Source organism: Cnephaeus nilssonii, assembly GCF_951640355.1.
Source record: "Cnephaeus nilssonii genome assembly, chromosome: 17".
Taxonomy (NCBI): domain Eukaryota; kingdom Metazoa; phylum Chordata; class Mammalia; order Chiroptera; family Vespertilionidae; genus Cnephaeus; species Cnephaeus nilssonii.
The window spans coordinates 12,866,151-12,893,161 of record NC_137088.1 but is presented as its reverse complement, the minus strand read 5'-3'; the positions used below and the strand labels follow the sequence as shown (position 1 = coordinate 12,893,161).

Below are 27,011 nucleotides of genomic sequence, written 5' to 3'. Positions count from 1 at the left end.
GGTAAAACAAGGAACCGCATTAGGCAGTCTTTGGGCCCTACCATCGCAGCCTAAGGCCGTAAATCTCAATTTACTTTTGCCTTCTCCGGGACCAGTCTACTTTTCTGTGTTGTTCGAAGTTGAGGGGCTGCTTTTTCTTTAGTAGATAGTTTTCTGAGGTTCCGGCAGCCAGGAGTGAGCCCGTGAGAGGAAACTCCCGAACTGGCCCAGCTGGGCTTTTACTAGAAAAGGCCGTTTCCAGCCAGAGGATTTCAGAGTGTTAGAAAACTCAGTGGTGATATGGTTACGTTCTTCCTTAGACTGAAGTTACAACCCAAATGCACTTAATGATATACATACGTATTGTAATTTGTAAACATAACTCAGAACCCTGTATCTGAGTCAGGTCATTTGCGGCCGGCCATTCAGACTTCATTTCTATTTGACAAGGGTTTATTTTAGGATTGCTTTGTGGAACGGTTGTTTAACATTCGAGTGATCTATTAGTGTCAAGTCTTTAGCTAGAGCTGTTTTAAATGAGCCACACGTTAAGTAGAAAACCAAACAGAAATTTGGGTTTTCAACCCAACTTAGCAAAATTAAATGTAACTTAATTTTTTTTATTCTCACGTGTATTTATTCAGCCTGGGTTTTTTTTTCTTAAATATTCATTTAGGATAATAGTATCTGTATGACTGAAATTATTTTAGTTACTCTTTCTGTTGTTGCTTAGTAAGAACTATAAACTACTTAATAGGCTCAGAGAAGGACACTTTTACAGTAGCTAAGTTAATGGATTTTTGTAAGTGGACTGTGTTTCTTAGCAAAATCTCAAATATAGGAAGAATAACATCTGCTTCTATAGCTTTATTTCTAGGATGTTAAAAGAAATGTTCTATAGCCCTAACCAGTTTGGCTCAGTGGATAGAGTGTTGGCCTGCGGACTGAAGGGTCCCAGGTTCTGTTCCGGTCAAGGGCATGTACCATGGTTGCAGGCATATCCCCAGTAGGGGGTGTGCAGGAGGCAGCTGATCAATGTTTCTCTCACATTGATGTTTCTAACTCTCCCTCTCCCTTCCTCTCTGTAAAAAATCAATAAAATATATTTTTTTAAAATGTTCTATGGAAATAAGTTCTCAATAAGCCATGAACTACATTATTTTTTTACAGGCTAAATATATATATATATATCGTGACTCTATTTGTTGGAGATGGGGGTCAGAAGCCAAAGATGATTTATTTAGGGAAATAGCTATACTGTGCTTCAGACTGTCGTTTTATACATCATTCTAATTATTTTCCATTAGTATTGTGGCTTCCTCTCTGCTTTCCCGGTGTCCAGATTGTCACAGTCATAACTAGGGTGTTCTTTCCTATCTAACAGATGTAACCACTGTCAGTTTTGTAACTCGGGTTTTCAGCCCTCCCCTTTTATGTTGCAGATGCTCCATCCTGGCCTGTAGTGCGTACGTGGCTCTGGCTTTGGGTGATAACCTTATGGCTTTGAATCACGCAGATAAACTTCTTCAGCAGCCCAAGCTGTCAGGATCTCTTAAGTAAGTGTGACTTGCCCTGTGTGTCCCTGCTTTATTTTGTTGGGAGGTTTTCGGTTAGTTTTCGGTTAGTTTGCATGTTGCTTCTTTTTACTCCCCCAGTGGAATGAATGTATATTAAGGGAAAGCAACTGGCATATATTTCATGTTTAATAGTGACATTTTTTCACTTGTTGCATGTTCCTTCCTCCCTCTCTTACCCTCCACCCACAACCCCCCCAGTTGAGGCAGGCTAGCTAGAGGGGGTGAGACCTGAGCTGGCCCTTTAAAAGGCGGAGTTAGATAATGGCTTGTGGAGTTGAGGTCCAGCTTTGAGCCCAGGAAGGCAAGGCCACGGCAGGGGATGGGGGGAAACAGTGGGCGTGCTCTGCCCAGGACACTGTTTGGTAGGAACAGGGGAATCTTTGGGGGAGTAAGAATATTGACTGGATGAACCAAACTCTGGAAGCTTTAAATCTATAAAAGTTTAGCTTTGTCTGTTTTGTTCTCGTGTGGAAAAAATCATTAAGATTTTGAGCACAGGTGTAACATGTCTAAGCATGTTTTCATTTTGAAAAATCAGTCAGGGCATCGTGGGGAAAATGGCTCAAGGTAAGAGACTGGAAGAAGCAGGCTATGGTAAGCCAGGAGGATGTGCATCTGCTCTGGCATCAATGAGCATAAAATAGATGATCAGAAAAGCAGAAAGCTGTAGAATGGAAGCAGAGTCGATGCAGCTGAAATCTGGTCTCAGTCGGTCTGGCGCTCTGGTGCGTTTTGGCTTTTCTGGCAGCAGAGACTGGAGCATTCTGGTTCTGGACCTTCACTCGATGGGCATTCCTCCTTGGACCTGCCTCTCATTTTAGAGCCTCATTACCTTCTTATGTTAATGTTACTTTCTGTATAAATAGAACAGCATAAATTTGCCAATTTTGAACTTTCTTAATTGGTATGTATAATTTGTTCCTACTTAGTTAAAAGAAAAATTATTGTATATTTTAAAAACATTTTTAAGATTGTTTTTTAGGGAGAGAGAGAGAAACATTGATCGGCTGCCTCCTGCACGTTCCCAACCCCGCAACCCAGGCACATGCCCTGACCAGGAATTAAACCTGCCACCTTCCGTTCATGGGACAGCACCCTACCAAGTGAGCTACACCAGCCAGAGCAATTATTGTATATTTTAAGATCATTTTAAAGAGATAACATTTAAGTGACCCTTAATTATCCATTTATAAACTTTTAGATATCAGTTCAAGGACTTGAATATATGTAACATATACCAACTCTTATTATACATGGGGTATTTTTGTAGTGATCTCCTTTTCAGTTTGAAATCCGTTTTTTGTTTTTCTTCTTTTTAATTTTAGGTTTTTGGGTCATTTATATGCTGCGGAAGCCCTCATCTCTCTGGACAGAATATCTGATGCCATTACTCACTTGAACCCGGAGAATGTCACTGATGTCTCCTTAGGGATCTCTTCAAATGAGCAGGACCAAGGTTAATGAGGACACATTTGATCAGAAGTGGTCACCATTTCCACCTCCTTCCTGTTGTAACTCAGGATGTGTGGAAATTTAAGGGCACAGTTGTAAAGGGAAGGAAGTTTTAGGTGGCTATCTACATTTTTAGCTGTACTGCCTTTGTGTAGTAATTGTTTGCTAAGTAGACCTAGGAGTTGGTTATCATGTGGTCTAAATTCTAACTTTTAAAAATCTAGTAGTGTTATATCTATAGTTTTGAATCATGGCTAAGTTTTTTTGAAGGAGTAAGACTGGCATCCACTTCATTTAAGGTTGTTTCTCAGGCATGGGGTGGTAGGTGGTGGTCGAGTTTGATGTCTTTTAATAGAACCTCTACTACAAGAGAAGTAAATACAATTGCTGTGACCTTGGATTTTCATTTCATAAAGAAAATTAGGTTCTTAGGGTATATAATCTGTTGTCCTGCTTCCTGAGATTTATTTTCATGTCTTTGCAGGATCAGACAAAGGAGAAAATGAAGCAATGGAATCCTGTAAGTGAGAAGTTTTGTAAATACTTAAGTAGCCTGGCCTGCATCCCAAAGATTTAGACTCCAGCCTTCTGTCCTTCATTTGTCAGTCTGAGGGGCAGAGCTGTGCTTTGTTTGGAGCGGCTCTTGGGCAGTGGATTGGGTTGCTCCCGGGCTCTTGGCCTGACCTCTTCACCAGTGTCTGTGCTCTTTTCCCCCAGCTGGGAAGCGGGCCCCTCAGTGCTACCCTAGTTCCGTCAACTCTGCCAGGACCGTGATGCTGTTTAACCTTGGCAGCGCCTACTGCCTGAGGAGCGAATACGACAAAGCCCGCAAGTGTCTGCACCAGGTGAGGCAGAGAGGGCCGTGCAGGCCTCTGGTAAAGCAACCAGCAAAGGTGTGGAGTGTGGGCTTTGTTGTTTTGTTTGAGGCTCCTGGTCAGTTTGTTAAACATTAGAATATTCTTTTCCACGCTTAAAGATATTCGTGCAAGGTAAACAACTGAGCAGTATTGAAATGAATTTAGGACTTGATTAGGAAAAAAAAAAATGAACCTAGGCACTTAATGGAGAGTTTTTTTCTGATGATTTTAATAATTTAAATTTCAAAAGATTGGAAACCAGCCCTGGCCAGTATGGCTTATTTGGTTGGAGTGTTGGGCCGTGCACGGAAGGGTCGTGGTCAGGGCATATACCCAAGGCTTGCGGGTTTGATCCCTGGTCAGGACAATGTTTCTCTCTCACATCAACATATTTCTCTCTCTCTCTCTCTCTCTCTCTCTCTCTCTCTCTCTCTCTCTCTCCTCTCCCTTTTCCTCCCTCTCTCTCAAATCAATAAAGACATATCCTCAGGTGAGGATTTTTTTTAAAAAAGATTGCAAGCCATCTAAATAAGGGCTTATTTAAAAAGGGGAATTACAAAATCAAAGGGTATATAGATGTTAAGATTTTTTATACGGAAAGTTTGTGCCAAGAGACATACTGACCAGCAGCACATGAGAGAGCCGACATCCGCAGATGTTGTCAGAGTAACTGAAATTGAGCCTACTCTCAGGATATGGTGGCTTCGGAGATGCCTTCCCGTGAAGGCCACTTGGTGTGTCCAGCAGTGTTGGGGCTTACCATACAGGAAATATCCAGGAGTGATGCTTAGTCACCTTAGTGGCACCTGGTCAGCATCTCTGATCCAAAATCAGAACAGCTAAGTGATGGACTATCCAGGGAAACACGTTCGATGTTCTCTAGGAGTTGAGTACAGGAGTTAAGTGGGTCAGAGTTCCAGGGTTCCACTGTTCTCGGCAAGGCAGGAGTGGTTAACAGCCCTTCTGAAAGTGCTGGTGGGCCCCGATGACAGCAGCAAACAGGGCTTTTGATGTAGAGTCACAGCGTGTACGGTCCCGCTCAGGTTCTCGTGCAGCAGGTGGCCCTGGCGGCTGCCACGCTGGGAGACACACATGGCCTGGCTCGGGGTCTGAACGGGGGTTTGTTTTGGTCCCTGGGTTTGTAGGTTAATCCAATGGCTGGACCTTTGTTAATTGGGAGGCCCGCCCTGCCTGGGAGGGCAGAACAGTGATGTGAAGGGTTGGAAAGGGCTTCTGAGTACATGTTTCTGAGGTTGCCTGCCCACCCCTGACCGTTCTGAACAGCGAGTAAGCCAAACACCATTAAGTCTCATAATAGATAAAGCTGCAGACTGAGGTCAATGCGAAGAATAACAAATGGCCTATGTTAGTAGTCAGTTGGAGGGAAAATGGAGTTTAATATTCACAAAATGCTGTAATGGTGAGCTTGCCTGTATACAGTAAAGATGGGCCTGCCCTGGCCGGTTTGGCTCAGTGGATAAAGTATCAGCCTGCGGACTGAAGGGTCCCGGGTTAGATTCCAGTCAAGGGCACATGCCCGGTTGTGCAGGATTCTTTCTCATCATTGGTGTTTCTGTCTCTCTCTCTCTCTCTCTCTCTCCCTCTCCCTTCCTCTCTGAAACCAATAAAAAAAAAAAAACAAACATATATGTAAAAAAGAAGGTCCTGGAAATATAAAGTCTCCTTTTCTGGTCTGAGTTGTTCCACCTCGGTAATGTAGTGGGAGGGACAGAAAGCTCCCTGCTTCATTCCCGAGGAACTCGGGAGCATGTGCTCTGGACAAGAATCCCCACTCGTCTGAGGTTTCTCCTAATGCTGCCAGGAACTGAACTTGGGCAAGTGTCTGGACCTAAGGACAGCTCCCGCAGTCACACCTCGGCCTGCGGGCCTGTGATGCCATTTCTCCCCATTTTCTGCCTATCAGCTACGGACCCTGCCCGGAGTAGGGCAGGCTTCCCTCGCCTGGAAGCTCTCCGTCAAAAGAAACGCTTTTTCTCTCCCTGTCCACAGTACATCCCCTTTCCTCTCTCCCTAGCATTTAGGTAAATAGGTTTGTTTGGTTGTCAGTTATTTGCATGCTTGCTTATTATCTGGCCAATAAATACTTGTAGAAGTACACTTCCTGGTTAGAATAAGGGAAGAAGCAAAGCAGTCTGGGAGCACGGGGACCTGAAACCGGATGGGGAAATACGAGGCAGTGGTAAGCTTCAGAAAGGCTGCAGCCCCGAGAGGCCAGGGCTGAGGAAATAAACCTGGGACCTCAGCACCGTTGTCCAGAGCAGTCCAGGTTTCCTTTTCCGAGGACCAGGTCAGAGAGAAGCTGCTGGCTGGTAATGGATTCGGATCTGAGGAAGGACAGCAGGTTGCCTGAGCAAAGAAATTATTTTGACTAAATTGTAGTTTAGTCCTTAAGAATGAAGACATATGATAGGCATAGTGGTAGGCTTTTTTCTGTATCGCCAGCCTTTTTTTTTTTTTTTTTTTAATCCTCACCCATGGGTACTTCTTCCATTGGTTTTTAAAGAGAGTGTAAGGGAAAGAGAAGGAGAGAGGGTGGGGAGAGAGAGAAACGTGGACATGTGAGAGACAGATCAATTCGTGCCTTCTTCAAGCTCCTGAGGGGGAGGGGGTGGGCAAGGGGGATTGAACCTCCATCCAGGGTATGTGCCCTTTACCTGGAATGGAACCCAAGATCCTTCAGCCTAAGGGCCAGTGCTCTAACCACTGAGAAAGCAGCCAGGCCTATATCGCCAGCCTTTTAGGATTGAATTCCTGTTGCTAACATTGGCAACTTGCAGGTTACAGTGCTGACCTGTTACACAGGAAGACAAATGGGCATGCAGATTTTACTCTAAGTGCCAGTGTATCTGTGGTGGAAAGCCACCACAGACTTGGCTGGTGAGTGGAGTCGGGAGGGTCTGACTCTCAGAACTGAATATAGCCTGGAGATAGAAGAACCCAGACAAGTGAAAGCCACGGGGGCAGAAAGGCTTTCCCCTCTGAAGAGCTCATTATGGATTAGGCAAGGGAAAATAAATATTTAACTAAAAATGACGTGTCTGGTTTCGTTGGTAGGGGTCAAGACAAAGGCATCTGAGAGCCATCAGAGCAGAACTATAGTGGTCCCTGGGAGGTCATGTGGGAATGAGCTTCAATAAGTTTGCTAACTTGTCATTGGTAGGCTGGCATCCTTTTTGTTCGGTTTTTTGTTGGTTGGTTGGTTGGTTTTGGTGTTTGTATCTTAAGCTGCTGGTTTCACGGGTGTCTTTTTTGTTTTGAGCACAGGCGGCTTCAATGATCCATCCTAAAGAGATACCCCCTGAAGCCATCTTACTGGCAGTCTACCTTGAACTGCAGAACGGTAAGGAATTCTTTCCTCCTCTTCTTATTGGGGTCTGTTTTTTTCTCTTTGAAATTGGAACTTTGCCTTCCTTGAAGATATTACCCATCAGGTTCTTCTAAACAAAAATGTAGCCAGGGAATTTTTGGTATTTTGCAGACTCCTACTTCTTCCAAGTTAAGTGTATTTCCTTTTATCTGTAAAAATGCAAAATAGCGTAACTTCTGACACTTAATTATAATTAATTCTTTCTCTTAGGCAGTCAAATGACTCTAATTGAGATCATGAGTCAGAATGCCAGTGGCTCTGGGTTATATATCTGAGTATTTTGAACACAGATATCATTAATGAGTTTTACAGTAAACCAGTTTTTGCTGAGAATTTTTTAGGCAATCCTAAATACCACGTACACGTCTGGAGTATATACTGGTATAACCTCCAGGATGTGGCTCCCTGGAAGAAAGGCTGAGGGTCCCACGTAAGAGAGAACATGAAGTAGAGAAGATATGTGAGTGGGAGATATTAGAAGAGACAGAAATAGAGTTGGAAGTCAGACCTCCTTGTGGATCGTGGGAACCCTTACAAGGCTCCCCTCTTGATAGCTGAAGAAGGGGCGTTAAGTGCCTGGCACCCCGCAGGCCTTGGCCTCCTGGAAGGCATGATTAGGGTCCGTGCATGGTTCTAGGTCCCTTCTGTGCATTCCGCCCATAGACAAGTTTTCAACCTGGGCTATACCTGAGCATCACTGCGGAGATTAAAGTAAATCCCATTGCCCAGGTCATACCCAAGATCTCTAAATCAAATTTTTGGGGCTGGGACAGAGACATTATGTGATTCCAGAGTATAGCAGAGGGCTGACCCCTGCTCTTCCAGAACATCTTTAACCCCCCTCGCAGATTCCAGTGGCTTGCTTTAGATGTGGTGGTATTGTTGTATGCTCTTTTTTTTTTTTTTTAATGGGAAGTGTCTTTTAGGTAATACCCAGCTGGCCTTACAGATCATCAAAAGGAATCAACTGCTCCCTACAGTGAAAACACTCTCTGAAATGAGAAAGAAGCCAGTGTTTCAGCCCGTCCACCCGATCCAGCCCATCCAAATGCCAGCTTTCACTGTACAGAGAAAGTGATATTTTGCTCTTGGAAAACTGTTACCTGAGACCCAGGGGAGTACTTATGGGCCTTTTTAGTTGTATCACAGCAAAATGAATAAAAGACAGATGGTGAAGGGTGCTAGTTTTGGACATACAATTTGAAACGATTCTAACCCCTGATTTTATTTTTTGTTTTGCCGGAAGCTCACTTAAAATTAAGGATTCACAAATTAATTTTCATCTGTTTTTCTTTAATCTTTGCTAGACTATTAATTTGGAGCCATTATGTAATGTATCTGTGTCATAGGTAATTAAATCATGGTCTTACCAGAACAGTCTCATATAACATATTTTGTCTTTCTTGCAACTAACTGTTCAGAGTATGTTGGCATCTGAGATTTATTTAGTGTTAAAGTTTGTAAAATTGAGAGAACAACCTCAGCAGTAGATGAGTAGCCCATCCCGAAGCTGACCCGGAGGCACAGGGGAGGAGAAGTTCATGTGTTTCATGCCTAGTTATGAATAAAAGGGCCAAATATGCAGAATAAAACACAGAGGGCTAGTAAAATTGGCCAAAAGAAGAGATTACTGGTCTGATAGGAATCAATTTGCTAAAAAGCACAAGTGAAGACAGCAAGGTTCAGGGCTCTGGTCCTGTGTCACCTCCGTACCCTTGGGCAGAGGCACTGATTCTAGAGTCTGTTAGCAAGTTGTTCAAGCTTTATTACTAACCCCTTTGCAAATGCAAACAAAAATGTACAGCTCCTTTCCCGGAGACAGGTATGTGTTGCAGGATCAACGTGGCCAAAATTTGTGCGTAGGGTTAATATACTAACTTGAAGTAGAAAAAAAAATCAAAGATGGGTAGATTCATCAAAGCTAGTCATTTAGGAGTATCTCTTGCTGTCTGCTGCTCTTCAGTTCTCAGATTTGGAACAGTGTATCACGCTAGCTAGCTCCATGCAGGTCCCTGGGTTTCACAGCTAGAAAGGGGAGTGTTTGCATAGCCCAGGATTTATCCAGAACTTTATCTGAATTATTCTAGCTGAAATCCACCAGAGTCTAGGGCTGTATCCCAGAACTGAGCATTTGTGGGGTAACAGACATTGCCTGCCAATGACTCCGACGCAGGGATGTGCACATGGGCCTGTTGCTCTTCCCTCAGATTACAGTTTTTGTTGTTTTTAACTGATATGAGAGAGAGGGAGAGACAAACTTGGGTTTGTTGTTCCACTTGTTTATGCATCCATTGATTCATTCTTGTATGTGCCCTGCCCTGGGATGGAACCCGCAACCTTGACGTGTCAGGACTATGCTCTAACCAACTGAGCTACCCGGCCAGGCCTGTCACATTGCAGGTTTTTTTTTACACAAAACAGATTCTTTCCATAGAGGTCCAGAATACAGGCCCTCATTTCCTTGGGCCTCTCGAAGCCTTTTCCAGAAGAGATGAAAGGAGGTCCCTTAAGCGTCACTGGCCATTGGTCCAGGTGTGCAGCCTCGACTCTCCAAGCCCCAGGCAAGCCCCAGCTCTGTGGGACCCCTCCTCCGCTGCAGGATGGTCGCAGGGTTGCTTAACCTGGGCCCCTTCTGGAGAGGGAGTCTACAGCCCTCAAAAATGGCTAGGACCCCACCGGGCCCTGGGTTGTGTGAAGTGGGAAAAGGGCTGTAATTATACTCAAAGATAATCTTGGAAGAAGTGTCAAGAAATGAGAAATTTTCCCACTTGCGGTTTGGTTTATGGGAAAGCGGGAATCACCAAGAGGCAGGTTAGTCCTACTGTTGTTGTGTTAAATAAGAACACATTTGGCTACAAGTAGCAAAAAACGGATCCGCGGTTTAAAGGATGAATGTTTTTCCCTCACTGAAGGGGGCACGTAGGCAGCTGCCGGCTGGCCTGGGTTCTGGTTCTCCAGCAGGGACTCGGCTCTATTTCCCCTCATCACGTGTAGCATTTGTGCCTTTGTCCCCATGGTCACAAGATGGTCCAGCTTTATACCCACATGGAAGGCGAGAGTGAAAGGGCAACGGCAATCTGTCTTGGTAGGAGACTGTCAGGACCAAAGCTTTCCCAGAAAAGCCCAGCAGACCTCAGCTTACAGCGCCTCGGTCAGGGCCTCGGGTAGCCATCCTTAGCTGCAAGGAAGGCTGGGAAAGAAGTGAAGTCCCTGCCCAGTATCTGCTGCAGTTGCTGGAACAGCCCCCTCAAATGTTTTCCCAGCCTGAGAACTGTATCTGATACCTTGTGTCAAATTGGGATTCCAGCAGCCCAGCTTTGCCTTCCACTGCCACCCTTGGCAGATCCCGGCACGTTAAATGTAAGCTCTTCGCCAGGAAGGCTTCTTCCCACCTATTTCTCCTGCCCCCCCCCCCCCGCCCTCACCCCCTTTCGTTAATGCCACCTACTAACTAAAGTAATACTAACTCTGCTAAAAGGTTTTAATTTTTTATTTATTGTAGAGAGCAAGAGAGAAACATTGCTTTGTTGTTCCACTTATTTGTGCATTTATTGGTTGATTCTTGTATGTGCCATCAAGGGGGATCTTACGGTTTTCTGTAGTTTTAACAGGTGTGGGTGCTGTAGGACCTAGCCTCAAAGGATGGCATCTTATTTGATGGGGACGTGAGTTCTGAGAAGAGTCCTGTTGAAGCTCCACCATCCATTCGGCTGCAAAATGGGGCAGAATTCACTGGCCCAATGAGAATGTGATTGTAGGTGTCCCCCAAACTGCAAGGAATATGAACCCTAAGAAGGGCTGGGGTAGTCCTCCTGGCTCCTCCTCCTTAGGAGGCCCCCCACAGAGCTCTGCTCTGGCCACTTCCTTGACTGGCATGTAGGCCCAGCGACCTTCAGTGGCCTTTCCTGATCCTCTTCCACCTGCCTGCACAGGGGGGACACTCCTCTAATTCTGCCCCCTGTCATAACCACATGCCCCGATGGATGTTTCCAGCACTCACAGTCCTTTATCTGACTCTTTAGCTAGGAGCTCTGCCCCTTACTCAACCCAAGGGACCTTGAGCAAATGCTGGATCTCTCTCTCTCAGTTCTTTGACAGGTTTGCAAAATGAGGGTACCTTTCCTCAGGGCCTGGTGTGAGATGGTGAATGCAAAGAGCACCATTGAGTACAGGTGAGTTCACTAACCCCTCCCTCTTGCTGTTCAGCCCAGTCACCCTCTGCACCTAGAGAAAAGTGATGACGTCACAGGCTCTGGAGCCAGACTCTGGCTGACTTCAAATCTCGGTCCTCCCCCTGGGACAGTTTGATCTGGAACAAGTTGTTTTGCTTCTTTGTGCCTCCATTTCTTTATTTGTAAAATGAGGATGCAAACAGTACCTACCTCACGAGGTTGGAATGAGGTTTAAGGGCCTGGCCATTGTTGCTATTGCTACACCAGGAACTCCACAGTGTAGGAATTTTCACTGTGTAATATTCATAGCAGGGACTGTTTTCTGAACCTGTTGACATTGTGGAGGTAGCACTGCAGGTGGGTGGTAGGTGGTAGGGGGCAGGGGGCTCCAAGGTAAGTTACTCTGGAAATGGCTAGTGTCCAGTTCACTGGCATCCTCGACTTCCTCCAACAGCTCTGACTCCCTCCCAGAGGTTCCTTCCTTCAGGAGCTGCAGGGTCTTTTCATGGTAACTGCTCCCTTCTCCTACTTAGCTTCTATGGATCCCTCCTTAGCACCTATGTGTTACCCAAACTGGATTCTCTGCCATCACCCAAAAGGCGTCACCATTTCCCACCCCCAGGGCTTTGCTTCAGTCTCCTGGGCTCCTAAGAACTTCCAATTTCATTGTGTCCACACCCTCGCTGTCTCACACTGCCTCCCTGGGTCCCTGACCTGCAAGGAGAGTCTCTTATGTCCCAACTCTTCATTCCACCAGGCTTACCAGGGCATGTTCTGGGCTGGTGAGCTTTTTTTGTTGAGGCCCATGGTAACGGGGCAAATCTGCAGGCACAGTCTGTGTTCTGTTCTTTGTCATTTGCTTTCTTCTCCTTCCTGTTCAGTATACAGTGTAAGGATTGTTCTATATGAACAAGAAAATCTGAACAGAAGAATTATATATATTTTTAATTGATTTCGGAGAAGTGAGAGGGAGAAACATCAATGGTGAGAAAGACTCATTGATTGGCTGTCTCTTGTGCGCCCCACACTGGAGATTGAGCCCCCAACCCCGGTATGTGCCCCGACAGGGAGTTGAACCGTGACCTCCTGATTCATAGGTGGATGCTCAACCACTGAGCCACTCCCACCAGGCTGAACAGAAGAATTTTTGATGATGTTCTCTTCCTAGGCCTGTCAGTGTCCCAGGAACTACTTGCAAGGTTGGGTTGGCCAATTAACATAATCCCCAGGTTCACAGGGACCCGGCATCCTTGACCCTCTCTGAGCCTTATCGAGTGTTAGTTAAATAGCGGCCCAACACAGGTGGGTTCCTGGGCAGGCCAGCCTAGAGCAACCAGACCCGCACTTAGACACATTCACCTTCCTTTTCTCCCTGGGAAGAACAGGGCTGAAATACAGGCTGTAGGGTAGGAGTGGGGGCGCCGGGGGAGGAGGCAGCGAGGTTCATTAGCCCCCTCATTTGGGGCAGAGGGGATCCGTGTGGTGACCAACAATTGTCCGGGAGGATTTAGGAGGATTTGGCCAAGTGTCCCTGTGGGCCCCAAGCCTCGTCTTAATCCGGTCCACATTTCAGACTACTTAGGATCGCATTAAATGTCAAAGCCGGCGTTTAGGGAAATATCTACATTTCGTATGCATCGCCCGGGTCAAAAGAAAGCTGAAACGAACCTTGGAGCCTTTGGCTGGAGAAGCGCTCTGTGTGGTCCGGAGCGTGAATGCGGAGAGGGGCGGCGCCCTCGCGGCCTCGGGGGGCCCAGGAATGCGGGCTTTTCACATGGAGAAAATGCTAATGCTTTGTTCCAGCCTCGGCCTTCCCGAGGCGCCCAGGCGCCCGGCTGGATTGTCACCGCGGCATTTGCATGCGAGCGGCCCCTTGTCCCCATCCCCACCCCCAGCCCTCCCCTCCCCCAGCACAGCTCCTAGGGCACTTTCTGGGACCGACGGAAAGACCGTCTGCAAGTGTCCTCTGCCGTCCTTCATCCCCGCTGAAGCCACAGGTAGCTATTTGGGAACGCTGGGAATGAATAGCTTTTCCCCGAGGCGCCAGGCAGGTGAATTGTTTTTTTCCCTCCAATTTCAAGGTGCTATTTAGCACTTCCAATTATGTTATGTAAAACCACGCATTCCATCAAGGGAGATCAAAGCGTTGGGTGTCCAGCTGCACATTTGTGTTCTTGTGGCAAGAACCCTGCGTTTGATAGGACATTTGCAGGTGCTCCAAACTAGCCAGTGGGCGGCTCGTCCTCAGTGAGCAGCCCAGAGACCGGAGATGGCGGGGCGAGGAGGGAGACACTCAGCCCACAGGGCTAGGAGGCGGCGGGGGTGCAGATGCGCGGTGTAAGGTGGCTGTCCTGGTGCCCCGGCAGCGCCCCGACTTGATCCACAGGCGCCGCGCGTGGGCTTCGGGACGCAGAGCGCCACCTACCGGCGGCACGGTCAGTTGGCTCGGGAAACGAGCCCGGGAAGAGCCGGGTCACTGTCAAGCCCGGAGCGCCCCTTCTCCCCAGCGGGGCTGCACCCTTACCGGCCTGGGTGGTCGGAGGAGTGCAGTGCCGGGGACCCAGCCTTTCCTAGAGCTGAGCTTTCTCCCTGGCCGACCCCTGGGAGCCCAAAGATGCTGGCGGAAAAGCGCATACTCAGTGTTCTTGAATGATGATGTGTTTGATTCGTTTTCTTTTCACTTTACTTATTTTCTCATATTTGTTTAGTTTTATTGATTTTGTTTTATTTTAGTTATTTCCTTTCATTTTGTTTATTCCACTTGGTTATTTTACTTGGTTTATTATTTCACTTCACATTCATTTTACTAATGTGTCATGTATTTCGTTTGTTTTGTTTTCATTTTCTCTGATTTATTTTTAAATTCATGTTATTTAATCTCATTATTTACTTTATTTCGTTTGTTTAATTTGATCTTATTTTACTTTATTTGTGGGTAAAGGAAAGGTGGCTACCTTCCCCACCATCCCCCCACCCCCACCCCCGCCCTTGCCCACCCCCCCTATTCTGAAGCTTAAATGTTTTCCTGCCTCTAAAAGGCCTGGGCGTTGGAATTAGACACTCTTGGATCAAATCGCAGCCCTGCCACTTCCTGGTTGTGTGACTGTGTGCAGGTTGCTTGCCCTCTCTGGACCTCGGCTTCCACATCTGTACAATGAGTTTAATGCTCACTTTGCAGCTTAAGGAGTACTTCCTTAGAGAATGCTGCGTAATAAATGGCCTCTAGCTGTCTTAGGAGTGGTTCCCAGAGTCTCTGATTTCTGCCTAAAATCCAGTCTGCTCAGTTGTAAGAAATAAGCTTTTTCTTCCTTTCTGGCCTTTCATAAGGGCAGTGTAAAACACCCAACCGTGGCTTCAGGGATCAGGAATCTGAGATCACTAGCAGCCTTCATCTGGCCTCTCTGCCCAGCGCCTTACCGGCCACGTAAGTCATCCAGTGGCTGTTGACTAACCCAGTATTTCTGTTATAATTACCCTCTCAAATCACGTTTTATATAATTCTGAATGTGGGTTGGTTTATCTACCTACTAGCTCTCTATCTACCTACCTATCTACTGAAATCCATCCCCTAGGCCAGTGGCAAACCTATGACACGCATGTCAGCACTGACACGCATAGCCATTTCTGATGACACGCGGCCGCATGCCGAGGATGAAACATTTGCTGCTCCTGAGGATGAAACATTTGCGACTAGAGTCTTGGAGTTAGTTTTTTCCTCAAAGTGACACACTACCCGAGCTATGCTCAGTTTTTTGGCGAAGGTTGACACACCAAGCTCAAAAGGTTGCCCATCACTGCCCTAGGCTGATCATGAAAATAGGAAATTTTCATTAAAATAGGAAATGACTCATTCAGTGAAATTCACACAACAAAAGCATTCAAGGCTCCTGGAAACCTGCCTGAATCAGCAGAAACAACTAAGGATGGTGAGACTGAGTCCAGGATTCAGGAGAGAAAGTCCATACTTTTCTTGGTACAATATTGTATTTTGGGAAATTCAACAATATTTATCTGTTCAAAAAATTTTTTAAGATTTTAAAAATTGATTTTAGGGAGAGGGAGAGAGAGAGAAACATCAATGTGAGAGCAAAACGTCAATTGTCTGCCTCCTGCATGATTGAGCCCACAACCTGGGCGTGTGCCCTGACCAGGGATTAAACCTTTCAGCATGCGGCGATGCCCAACCAACTGAGCCACACTGGCCAGGGCTTTGAAAAATGTTTACATAAAAATTAAAAAGTGGATTTTTTTTTATTATTATTGTTTTTGTTTTGATGAGGGTGAAGTTCTGAAAGGAGCAGGACAAATGGAAGAAAATGAAGCTCATAGGAGGGTGACTTGGGCCATGGGGGAGTGGTCTTAGGCCACCCATCAAATCAAATGAAGAAAAATCAAATCTGAGAGGGTGAGTAGATTGGGAAAGCTAGTGGTTTCCTTTCCTAGACCATCCAGGTTTTCCTCGGCTGAGAATGAAAAAGGGACTTTTTCGTTAAGATGCTGCATGGCTCTATTTGCCACCCTTTGAATTCCCACTCTGCTTGCAAAAGGCCTTAAGTAGGTCTAGGGGCCCTAACTTGCTCAACCTGCATAGCCAGTGTTCCTTTTTTAGAGGGTGATCCTACTGAATTAAAATTCAATTAATACGACTTTAAGGGCAAGAAAAACTATTTGTGAAAAATCATTAAACAGCACATAAAACCCTTTGAGGAACAGCGAATGCTGGGAGAAGCACAGCCTGGCTTTTGTTAAGGTGCTTTGAGCCCAACGAGTTAACTTTTTTAAGGAATTTTAACAAGATAGTGGTCAAAGTGGAATTTGTTCATGTAGTTTATTTAAGGTTTTACAAGGCCCTGCAGAGAGTCCCTCCCCTGAGTCTGGATCAGAGGAGAGTTTGGTGAGAGGTACAATCTTAGGGGCATTTTGAAATCCACGAGGAAACAAAACAACTGGCCTGGACACTTCAAAAATGTCAGGGTCCTGAAAGACAAAAGCAGGGCTGGGGTCCGACCCGGATTAAAGGGGATGCGGAGACATGACCCCTGAAGGCGGCCTGTTGTCCTGGACTGGGCCTGGGAAGGGAAACCCACATTGCCAGAAGGACATGAAGGGGAAAACTGGTGAAATGTGACTGCAGTCTGGGGAATAGATAATAGTATTATATCAATGCTAAATTTCCTGATTTAGATCACTGTGCTTTGGTTATATTAAGATAATGTTTGTATTCTTAGGAAATGCACAAGTGATTAGGAATAGAGTGGCATTGTTATCTCCTCCCAAATGGTTCAGAAAAACATATATATATATATATATATATATATATATATATATATATATATATTCACACACATATATAATACATACATATTTTGTATATGTAATATGTACATATATATGGAGAGGGAGAGAAGGAGTGATAATGCAAATGAGGAAATAGTTAACATTTAGGGACTCTGGGTAAAGGAAATATGGGAGTTCTTTGAATTATTATTGTAATTTTTCTCTACATTTAATTTTATTTCACCCTGGCCAGGTAGCTCAGTTGGTTAGAACGACATCCTGATAGACCAAGGTTGCAGGTTCAATGCCTGGTCGGGGCACATACAAGAATTAACCAGTGAAAGCATAAAGAAGTGGAACAACAAATTAAAGTTTCTCTGTCTCATTCTCTAAAAAATCAATCAATCAATAAAATGTTTAAACTATTTCAAAATACAAAGTAAACAAAAATAGGTAAAACTAAATAAAGCTAGGAAGAGATAAGAGATAAAATAAGAGGAAAGGGGTGGGTTGTAGGGAAATAAATTGTTCACATACGATGACAACATGTATTTGTTTCCTCCTGCCAGATAACGCTCTAGGATAGGCCAACAGGCTGCACGAGGATTAGGAATTTTCCTAAGAGAGGTTTATACCCTGACAGGGTAGTCCTAAGGCACTGGCAATCATTGAAAACCCACTATCGTCCATGCAGCCAGCAGCCAGCATCCAACAAAGAGTCAGTGAGGGCCACCGCTGCCCAGACTGGAGCTTGTGACTTAGCTCCTGCCTCCAAGGAACTGGCCATTCTATAAAGGAGACAGAAGTGTACGTTTACTGCAGTGTGATTTGACAGGAACCATGATGGCAGCGTGAATGTGGGAGTGTGTGTCTTGGTCCGGGGAGGGAGCCTATCAGAAATGACTTACTTCCCAGATGGGACACTTGAAGTAGGTTTTTTTTTGTTTGTTTGTTTAATATATTTTATTGATTTTTTACAGAGAGGAAGGGAGAAGGATAGAGAGTTAGAAACATCGATGAGAGAGAAACATCGATCAGCTGCCTCCTGCACACCCACCACTGGGGATGTGCCCGCAACCAAGGTACATGCCCTTGACCGGAATCGAACCTGGGACCCTTCAGTCCGCAGGTCGATGCTCTATCCACTGAACCAAACCGGTTTCGGCTTAAAGTAGGTTTTGAAGGCTGAGTAGTTTTCCAGTAAAAGGGAGTTGTGAGCAATAGTAGAGGGACAGTCTGCCAAAGCACAGAGGTAGGAGACAGAATGCAACTACTGGGCAATATTTGAGCAAGTGCCCATTGAGCAAAGGCAACAGGCTGGAGGCTGGACAAGTGAGTCATTGCTGGAAGGCTTAGAGGAGGCCAGGGTTTCTAAGCTGGGATTTGAAGAGGGAGATTGCCACGGATGCATGAAAACCATGTATTACACACAGATGGAAGGAATGTCTGGTCCAAAAGCACAGAGGTCAGCAATAAGCAAATCCCAAGGTGAGGGCTGGTAAACACCCTGGAGCCTGGGAGTCTGCACAAGGTGGGGTTGTGCAAGGTGTTTGCTTCTCACCTGAGCCTGCGTGCTTTCCTGTAAGACTTCAGCCTGGAGTCCCATGGTCAGGAAGAAGAAATGCATATTTACACAGAGGGGATTTAATGGAGGGATTTAATTGGACAGGTGATGGAACCCAGAGTTCAGCTAGAGCGGGAAACTGCTGACACTCGTTGGCTGGAAGGTCAAAAAGGAGGTGATGTTAGCAGAACCCAGGGGTGGAGGTCACCTGCTAGAAGATGAAGCCACAAACGGCATGAGAGATGTATCCACGGCTGGAGGCTGGTGTTGCGACCCAAGCCAGAAAGAGAAGGGGAGAAATACCATGGCTTTTCCCTTCTTCCCATTCTCCACTCAACTGCCAGCCTCCCGTTGCCCAAACCCAGCCAGCAGCCAATGACGCAGGAACCCGGGAGAACACTACTAGACTCAGCTCCTCTTGTGCTTCAGAGCACAGAGGGCAAGAAACAGATCTGAGCGCACTCAGGCCCAGAAGCAGCCCAGTTAGGACTTCTCCAGAAGTTGTTTTCTGTCCCAGATGTAAACTGCACAGTCCTTTTAGTAGTAGTAGCAGTATACACTCATTCAATCTCCCCAGCATTCTGTAGCTCAGGAAATGGTGCCACCATTTAACCAACTGCTCAGGCCAAAACGCTGGCGTTACCCCCACGCTCACTCTTGAGTTTCTCTCATTAAATCCATCAGCAAATCTTTCTGGTTTCCCTTCCTTCCTTCCTCTCTTTCTTCCTTCTTTCTTTTCTTCTTTCTCTTTTTCTGTCTTTCTTGTCTTTTTCTTTTAAGATATACTTGAGCCAAAGCAACCTTTAGAAAGAACAAAGCTGGAAGCATCACACTCTGTGATTTTATTTTATTAAATATATTTTATTGATTTTTTTACAGAGAGGAAGGGAGAGAGATAGTCAGAAACATCGATGTGAGAGAAACATCGATCAGCTGCCTCCTGCACAGATGTGCCCGCAACCAAGGTACATGCCCCTGACCGGAATCGAACCTGGGACCCTTCAGTCCCCAGGCCGACGCTCTATCCACTGAGCCAAACCGGTTTCGGCCACACTCTGTGATTTTAAACTCTATTACAAAGCTACAGTAATTAAAACAGACACATAAATCAATGAAATCGAATACAGAGCCCTGAAATAAATCCACACATACAGTATACGGTCAATGAAGTTGTGACCAAGGAGCTAAGAATATACAATGGGGAAAGGATAGTCTCTTCAATAAAAGGTGCTGGGAAAATTTGACAGCTGCAAGCAAAATAATGAAACTGGATCACTAACTTACACCACAAACCAAAGTTAACTCAAAAATGGATTAGACTTAAACATAAGTATTAAAACTATAAAGCTCCTAGAATACAACATAGGCGGTAAGCTCCTTAACATAGGTCTCAGAGATGATTGTTTTAAATCTGGCACCAAAAGCAAAGTTAAGAAAAGCAAAAATAAAAAAAAGGGGGGACTACACCAAACAAAAAGCTTCTGTACAGAGAAGGAAACTATCAAGAAAATGAAAAGGCAACATACAGAATGGGGCAAAATATTTGCAAATCATAAATCTGATAAGGGGCTAATACCCAAAATATATAAAGAGCTCATACAACTCAACAGTAAGACACACACAGACACACACACACACCACAATCTGATTTTAAAATGGACAAAAGATCTGAATAAACATTTTTCTAAAGAAAGACTTAGAGATGGCCAGCATCACTAACCATCACTAACCATTTGCATTTGGAAATGCAAATCAAAACAACAAGGAGAACCCTGCTGGCACGGCTCAGTGTTTGAACATCGACCTATGAACCAGGAGGTCATGATTGGATCCCAATCAGGGCACATGCCCAGTTGAGGGCTCAGTCTCCAGTGTGGGGCATGCAGGAGGCAGCTGATCAATGATTCCCTCTCATCACTGATGTTTCTATCTCTCTCTCCCTCTCCCTTCCTCTCTGAAATCAATAAAAAATAAAACAAAACAGCAGCCCATCCCCAGCTTTGGCCTCCTGACCCAGCTTTGCTTCATAGCACTGATCACAAGAAACGAATACACTCCACCTTCATTTATGTGTGCACTGTCTGTGTCCCCCTTCAAGGGAGGGACTGAGGCTCCCTGCTACATTCCCAAAGCCTGGCACACAGTAAGTAGGTGCTTAACCAATATGTGTTCATTGACCGATTTCACCTGTTGCCTCATTTCCTCACTGTATTACCTCGGGTAAATCACTCCTCCCGTCATTTGGCAGGTAAGCTGGAGGCCGGCCGCACTCACATGTTCATTAGTTGGCCATCCGTCAGGGGCGGTGGGTGAAGGGATTAACTGGGCCACATGTCTCTCATCCTCCAGCAGGTTGGCCCAGGTGGTCACAGGGGTTCAAGAGCAGCAAGCGGGCAAGCTCCAAAAGCTCAAATGCTTTCAGGTTTCTGCTTCTGTCACATGTGCTACTGTCCCATTAACCACAGCAAATCAAATGACTTCTGACCCGGGGTTATGGAAAAGCAGTGGCCTTTGATTCAGCCTCTAAAAGATGCGTGGATTTAGATGGATGGAGATTGAGGGCAAGGACATTTCAGATGATAGAGGATCAAAGTGTGTGGAGGGTAAAAGTATTACTGGTAATAATAATTATAACAACATAGGTCACTATCATTTTCTGAGCTTGATCACGCACCAGACTGAGTTACTGGTAAGTGCTTTGAAGGCGTTATCTCATTTAATCCTCACAATCATCCAGAAAGCTAGGGTCTATTTTCATTCCAATTTTATAGAAAAGGAAAACAAGGCCTAGAGAAAGGTTGTTTAGATACAACACTAAAACTACAATCCATAAAAGAATTAATAAACTAAACTTCACGGAAAAAAAATTTTTTTTTTAATGGAACGCTTCACGAATTTGCGTGTCATCCTTGCGCAGGGGCCACGCTAATCTTCTCTGTATCGTTCCAGTTTTAGTATATGTGCTGCCGAAGCGAGCACAGCTTCACGAAAATTTAAAATTCATTCAAAAGAGAATGAAAACACAAGCTACAGATCAGGAGAAAATCTTTGCAAAGTATGTATCAGATAAAGGGATTATACCCAAAATATATAAAGAACTCTCAAATAATAAGGAAATACTCAATAAGAAAAAAACAACAGCCCTAACTGGTTTGGCTCAGTGGATAGAGAGTCGGCTTGCGGACTGAAGGGTCCCAGGTTCGATTCTGGTCAAGGGCATGTACCTTGGTTGTGGGCACATCCCCAGTAGGGGGTGTGCAAGAGGCAGCTGGTTGATGTTTCTCTCTCATCGATGTTTCTAACTCTCTATCCCTCTCCCTTCCTCTCTGTAAAAAATCAATAAAACATATTTTTTTAAAAAATAAAAAAATAAAAACAACCCACTAAAAAAAGGCAGAAGCTTTGAACAGACACTTCACTAAAAATCTATGGTTTGCAAATAAACACATGAAAAAAATGCTCAACATCATTAGACTTAGGGACATGCGAATTAAAACCATAACGAGATATTATCATACACCTATTAGAATGGGTAAAATTAAATAAAACACAAAAATGATCATAGAAAATTTTGGTGGATAAAATTGAACTCTTATACATTGTTGGTGGAAATGTAAAATGATGCAACCACTATTTAAAACCATTTAGCAGTTCCTTGAAAAGATAACATATACCTAGCATATGATCCAACCATTCCACTCCTAGGTATTTTTCCAAGAGAAAAGATATACTTGTCCATACAAAGACTTTTTAAAAATATATATTTTTTATTGTTTTTTTACAGAGAGGAGGGGAGAGGGATAGAGTTAGAAACATCGATGAAAGAGAAACATCGATCAGCTGCCTCCTGCACACCCCCCACTGGGTATGTGCCCACAACCAAGGTACATGCCCTTGACCGGAATCGAACCTGGGACCCTAGAGTCCGCAGGCCGACGCTCTACCCACTGAGCCAAACCAGTTATGGCCATACAAAGACTTTTATATGAATGTTCATAGCACCCTTATTTGAAGTAGCCAAAATTTGAAAAAAAAAAACAACCAATGACCAACAGGAGCATGAAGCAACAAATTGCAGTGCATCCACACAATGGAATAATATTTGGCAATAAAAAGGAATGAATTACTGATGCACCAGTATGGATGAATCTCACGGTAATTATGCTGAATGAAAGAAGTCAGATCCCCACCCCGCAACCCCCAAAATGTACATATTGTACAAAAGAACACATATTATATGGTTTCATTTATAGAAAATGCAAACTAATTAATAGTGACTGAAAGCAGATCATGGTTGAACGGGATGCGGTTGAATAGAGGGATTATCAAGGGTCCTAAGAAAACTTTTTTTTTTTTAAACATCTTTATTGATTTCAGAGGGAGAGAGATAGAAACATCAATGATGAGAGAGAATCATTGATCGGCTGCCTCCTGCATGCCCCCTCCTGGGGACTGAGCCCACAACCTGGGCATGTGCCCTGACAGGGAATCGAACCTTGACCTCCTGGTTCAGAGGTCGATGTTCAACCACTGAGCCACACCAGCCAGGCCTAAGAAAACTTTTAAGGGTGATGGAAACATTCATTCTTGAGTGTAGTCATGGTTTTATGGGGGTATCCATATATCAAAACTTACCCAATTGTATACATTTTTTGATAAGTTTTACATTTTTATTTCTTTTTCAATTACAGTTTACATTCAATATTATTCTGTACCAAATTGTACACTTTAAATGTGTGTAGTTTATTTATTATGTGCCAATCATACTTCAATAAAGCTGTTTAAAAAAATAAAGAATAACTTTAGGGACTTAACCTGGCACAGCATATAGGGTAGGCTGGAGTGTGAGTGCCCTAGTTATTGCTGTGTAACAAAAGACCCCAAAATGAATGCTCTGGCTGGGCAGCTCAGTTGGTTAGAGCGTCATGCCAATACACCAAGGTTGTGGGTTCGATAGCCCAGTTAGGGCACACACAAGAATAAACCAATGAATGCATAAATAAATGGAACAACAAATCGATTTTTCATCAGTGTTTTTCTCTCTCCACCCTTCTTCCTCTCTCTCTCTAAAAATCAATTTATAGTAGTGCAATGGAAGGCACACTTCTTTTTATTTTATTTATTTTATTTATTTTTTAAATATATTTTATTGATTTTTTACAGAGAGGAAGAGAGAGGGATAGAGAGTTAGATCGATGAGAGAGAAACATCGATCAGCTGCCTCTTGCACACCCCCTACTGGGGATGTACCCGCAACCAAGGTACATGCCCTTGACCGGAATCGAACCTGGGACCCTTGAGTCCGCAGGCTGATGCTCTATCCACTGAACCAAACCGGTTTCGGCTAAAAATCAATTTAAAAAGACCCCAAGCCCTAATCGGTTTGGCTCAGTGGATAGAGCGTTGGCCTGTAGACTGAAAGGTCCCAGGTTCGATTCCGGTCAAGGGCATGTACCTTGGTTGCGGGCACATCCCCAGTAGAAGATATGCAGGAAGCAGCTGGTCGATGTTTCTCTCTCATTGATGTTTCTAACTCTCTATCCCTCTCCCTTTCTCTCTGTAAAAAAATCAATAAAATATATTTTTAAAAGACCCCAAAATAGAGTTCCTTAAAAGGACAATCATTTTGTTATATTTCACAATTTTTGTGGATCAGAAATTTGGGCTGGCTCAACTGAGTGATGCCCCATGACACCAACCTGGATGGTCTGGAGGTCCCAACATGCCTTCATTCCCAGGCCTGGCGCCTTAGCGGGGATGGCGTGGAGGCCGGACCCAATGCACCCCTTTCCCTCTCCATGTAGACTCAGCCACTCTCCCAGTGGTTCTCAACCTCCCTAATGCCGCGACCCTTTCATACAGTTCCTCATGGTGTGGTGACCCCCAACCATAAAATTATTTTCGTTGCTACTTCATGACTGTAATTTTGCTGCTGTTCATGAATCGTAATGTAAATATCTGTGTTTTCCGATGGTCTTGAGAACCGCTGCTGTAGAGCCTAAGACCATCGGAAAACACAGATATTTACATTACGATTCATGAACAGCAGCAAAATTACAGTCATGAAGTAGCAACGAAAATAATTTTATGGTTGGGGGTCACCACAACATGAGGAGCTGTTGAGAACCACTGCTCCATGTGATCTCTCCACGTGAATGAACATGGTGGTTCAGTCCATAAGAGATCAAGGTGGAAGCTGCTAGTTTTCTTAAGGGCTGAGCCCAGACCTGGCATAGCATCTCTTCTGTCACATTCTATCTGTCAAAGTAAACCCAGCTAGCCCAGACTCTAGGGTGGGGGCAATAGACCCTCTGCTCAGTGAAAGTCCTGGGGCTGGGAAGAGGCTGAGTTAAAAGAGTCAAGGCCAGGCAGAAAGCATAACAGGTCCTAAGCAGTTGAGTTTGGTAATATATGGGTGGTGGGCAGGGCTGTGTGGAACAGTAATGGAATAGACTTGGGACAGAGCAGAGAGGTGCTTGGCCGTCAGGTTAAACAGTGTGAGTTAACCTTTTTGAGGTAAGAGGAAGCCATTGAAGTCTAGAGCAAGGTGGAATGAGTGAGGGTCAAATCAAGGTCAGGCTAAAACAGGGACAACGTGAATGGCATAGAGTCTTTCAGCAACAACATGAGAGAGCATTTGGAATAAGAAGCTGTTCAGTCTTAACAGTATGTACTGATTTATATATCTCGATTTTCTGCTATTTTTATTTTAAGAACAACTTTTTATAGTTTTTGCCTCCTTACTATAAAAGACATTCTTGTTCCATTTAAGAAAATTGAGGCTCAGATTGCCACAGTGGGGTCTTGAGGTGAGAGTGAGAGGTGAGATTACAACTCTCTATTATGGATGGGAAGGAAGATGTAAATGAGTGTGTGAGATGTGAAGGTTCAGTGAAGGGTAGTGACTAGGCAATGACAAGGTTAAACGGGTGGGCAGGCAGTTTGGGAAAACAGTCTGTTGATTATGCTGAATAAGGATAATTTCAAAAAGAAAGAAGAAACAACAACAGAAAGCTAAGCCCTGGCAGAATAGCTCAGTTGGTTAGAGCATCATCCAGATATGCCAAGATTGTGGGATTTAATCTCTGGTCAGGGCACATACAAGAAGCAACCAATGTATGCTTAAATAAGTGGAACAATAAATATGTGTTTCTCTCTCTCTCTAAAAATCAGTCAATAAAAAATATATTAAAAATAAACCTAGAGCCCTAGCTGGTTTGGCTCAGTGGATAGAGAGCATCGGCCTGCCTACTGAAGGGTCCCAGGTTCGATTCCCGTCAAGGGCACATGCCCGAGTTGTGGGGCTCGATCCCCATTGGGGGGGCGTGCAGGAGGCAGCCAATCCATGATTCTCTCATCCCCCTTCCTCTCTGAAATCAATAAAAATATATATTAAAAAAAACACACCATACACCTAGAAAGCTAATTAGATGTGTGCTTGACATGTGATTGATACCATACCAAGAGTGTACATTTAACCCTGATGGGCTAGGTACGTGTATCAGTCATATTATATGCATGGGAAATCTGAGGCACAGAGAAGTTAAGTAACTTACCCTAGGTCACCCAGTTAAGAGTGATGAAACTGGGATGTCAGCCTAGCTGAGCTCTGAACGACTTTTAACTACTAAAGCTGGATATTGACTTTCAGCTTTCATAGGTGCAATTCAAGTTTCCCTACTGTAGTTTCTAGAGATCCAGGCGGCTAGCGCTTACACGTTATCATCTGACTTGCTGCTATTCTGACTTCTGGGATGTGGAAGGCACCTGACACACTCCCGTTCATGATTCCAAGGGCCAGAGTTAGGGCCGAGTCAAGAGCTGGCCCCAGTGTAGAGCTCTATCCCCCCTCAACTGGCAGGATGATGCAAACCACGATTCAACGGTTGTCTATTAGGCTGGTACCCACCCATCCTCATGGTTCAAAATAGTCATTGTGATGGAGTATTTGTTGAATGTTTTCAAAAATACTTGGAGAGTTATGCTTTAAAAATGTATATGAATACACTGGAGGATGATGGTGAAGGTGCAGTTTTGACATCAAAACAAGCAGGTGCATCAGATATTTAATGAAAGATCAGCTGAAAAAAGCAGATGCAAAGTCACTCTGATGGAAATAGGGTCTAATCCCCAACCCCAGGTCTGAGAGCAGCAGGGGAACAAAATATGGTTACAGATGAACTGGAGAAAGAATGCAAATTTATTGCCTACATAATGATTTCAGGGCTGGTTTCTTTTAAAAGGTGGTTATTATTAAAATACAAAATGATTTATGTTCAGGATTCGGGGAGGTATAGGAACTCCCTTTCTCACATTAAACTTGCAGAGAGAAAACTGGAAGGCTGTATGCTCCTCCCTTGCTAAGAAAGGGTGTTTATTAGCTAGGATGCAATGAAAATTTTAATACTAGTTTATAGCAGGGGACTCTCTCTGGCCTTTCATCTGGATAGATGGCTTTTGTTCCTCTCCTGGATAAGGCTAATTAGAGTCTAATCCTAATTTGTTATTTATCACTATCCAATATTTAAAAAAAAAATCGTAACTGTATTTCTGTACAATTAGGATTAAATTACTAGCTTTAAAGAGTTCCCTCTTTCCTATCTGTGGTACATTAAGTCAATGGAAATTAGGAATGTGCTAATTTGACAACTTATACCATAGCCCTGTTTCCCGTCAAATGTATCAATTTAAGAAAGGAAATATATTTGATAAAATCAAAACCTTTCTTCCCTCAACCCCCCTACT

The 27,011-nt window shown here is 44.4% G+C and overlaps 1 protein-coding gene across 6 annotated transcripts in view; it reads left to right on the top strand.

The window, feature by feature from the left end:
* Positions 1-8,753, top strand: part of CNOT10 (CCR4-NOT transcription complex subunit 10) — a gene marked incomplete at its 5' end in the record, with an annotated part of 55,887 nt that extends 47,134 nt beyond the window's left edge. For 2 of the 6 annotated variants that reach the window (XM_079795628.1, XM_079795629.1), the window contains 6 exons: positions 1,422-1,535; positions 2,882-3,012; positions 3,493-3,528; positions 3,726-3,853; positions 7,151-7,226; positions 8,180-8,750. In XM_079795628.1, the coding sequence (XP_079651754.1) occupies positions 1,422-1,535; positions 2,882-3,012; positions 3,493-3,528; positions 3,726-3,853; positions 7,151-7,226; positions 8,180-8,331 (637 nt within the window). In that variant the 3' untranslated portion in view covers positions 8,332-8,750. Of the gene's footprint in view, positions 1-1,421; positions 1,536-2,881; positions 3,013-3,492; positions 3,529-3,725; positions 3,854-7,150; positions 7,227-8,169 lie in introns of all 6 variants that reach the window. The other 4 variants (XM_079795631.1, XM_079795632.1, XM_079795627.1 and 1 more) reach the window with 4 other exon arrangements.
* Positions 8,754-27,011: the final 18,258 nt, after the last annotated feature.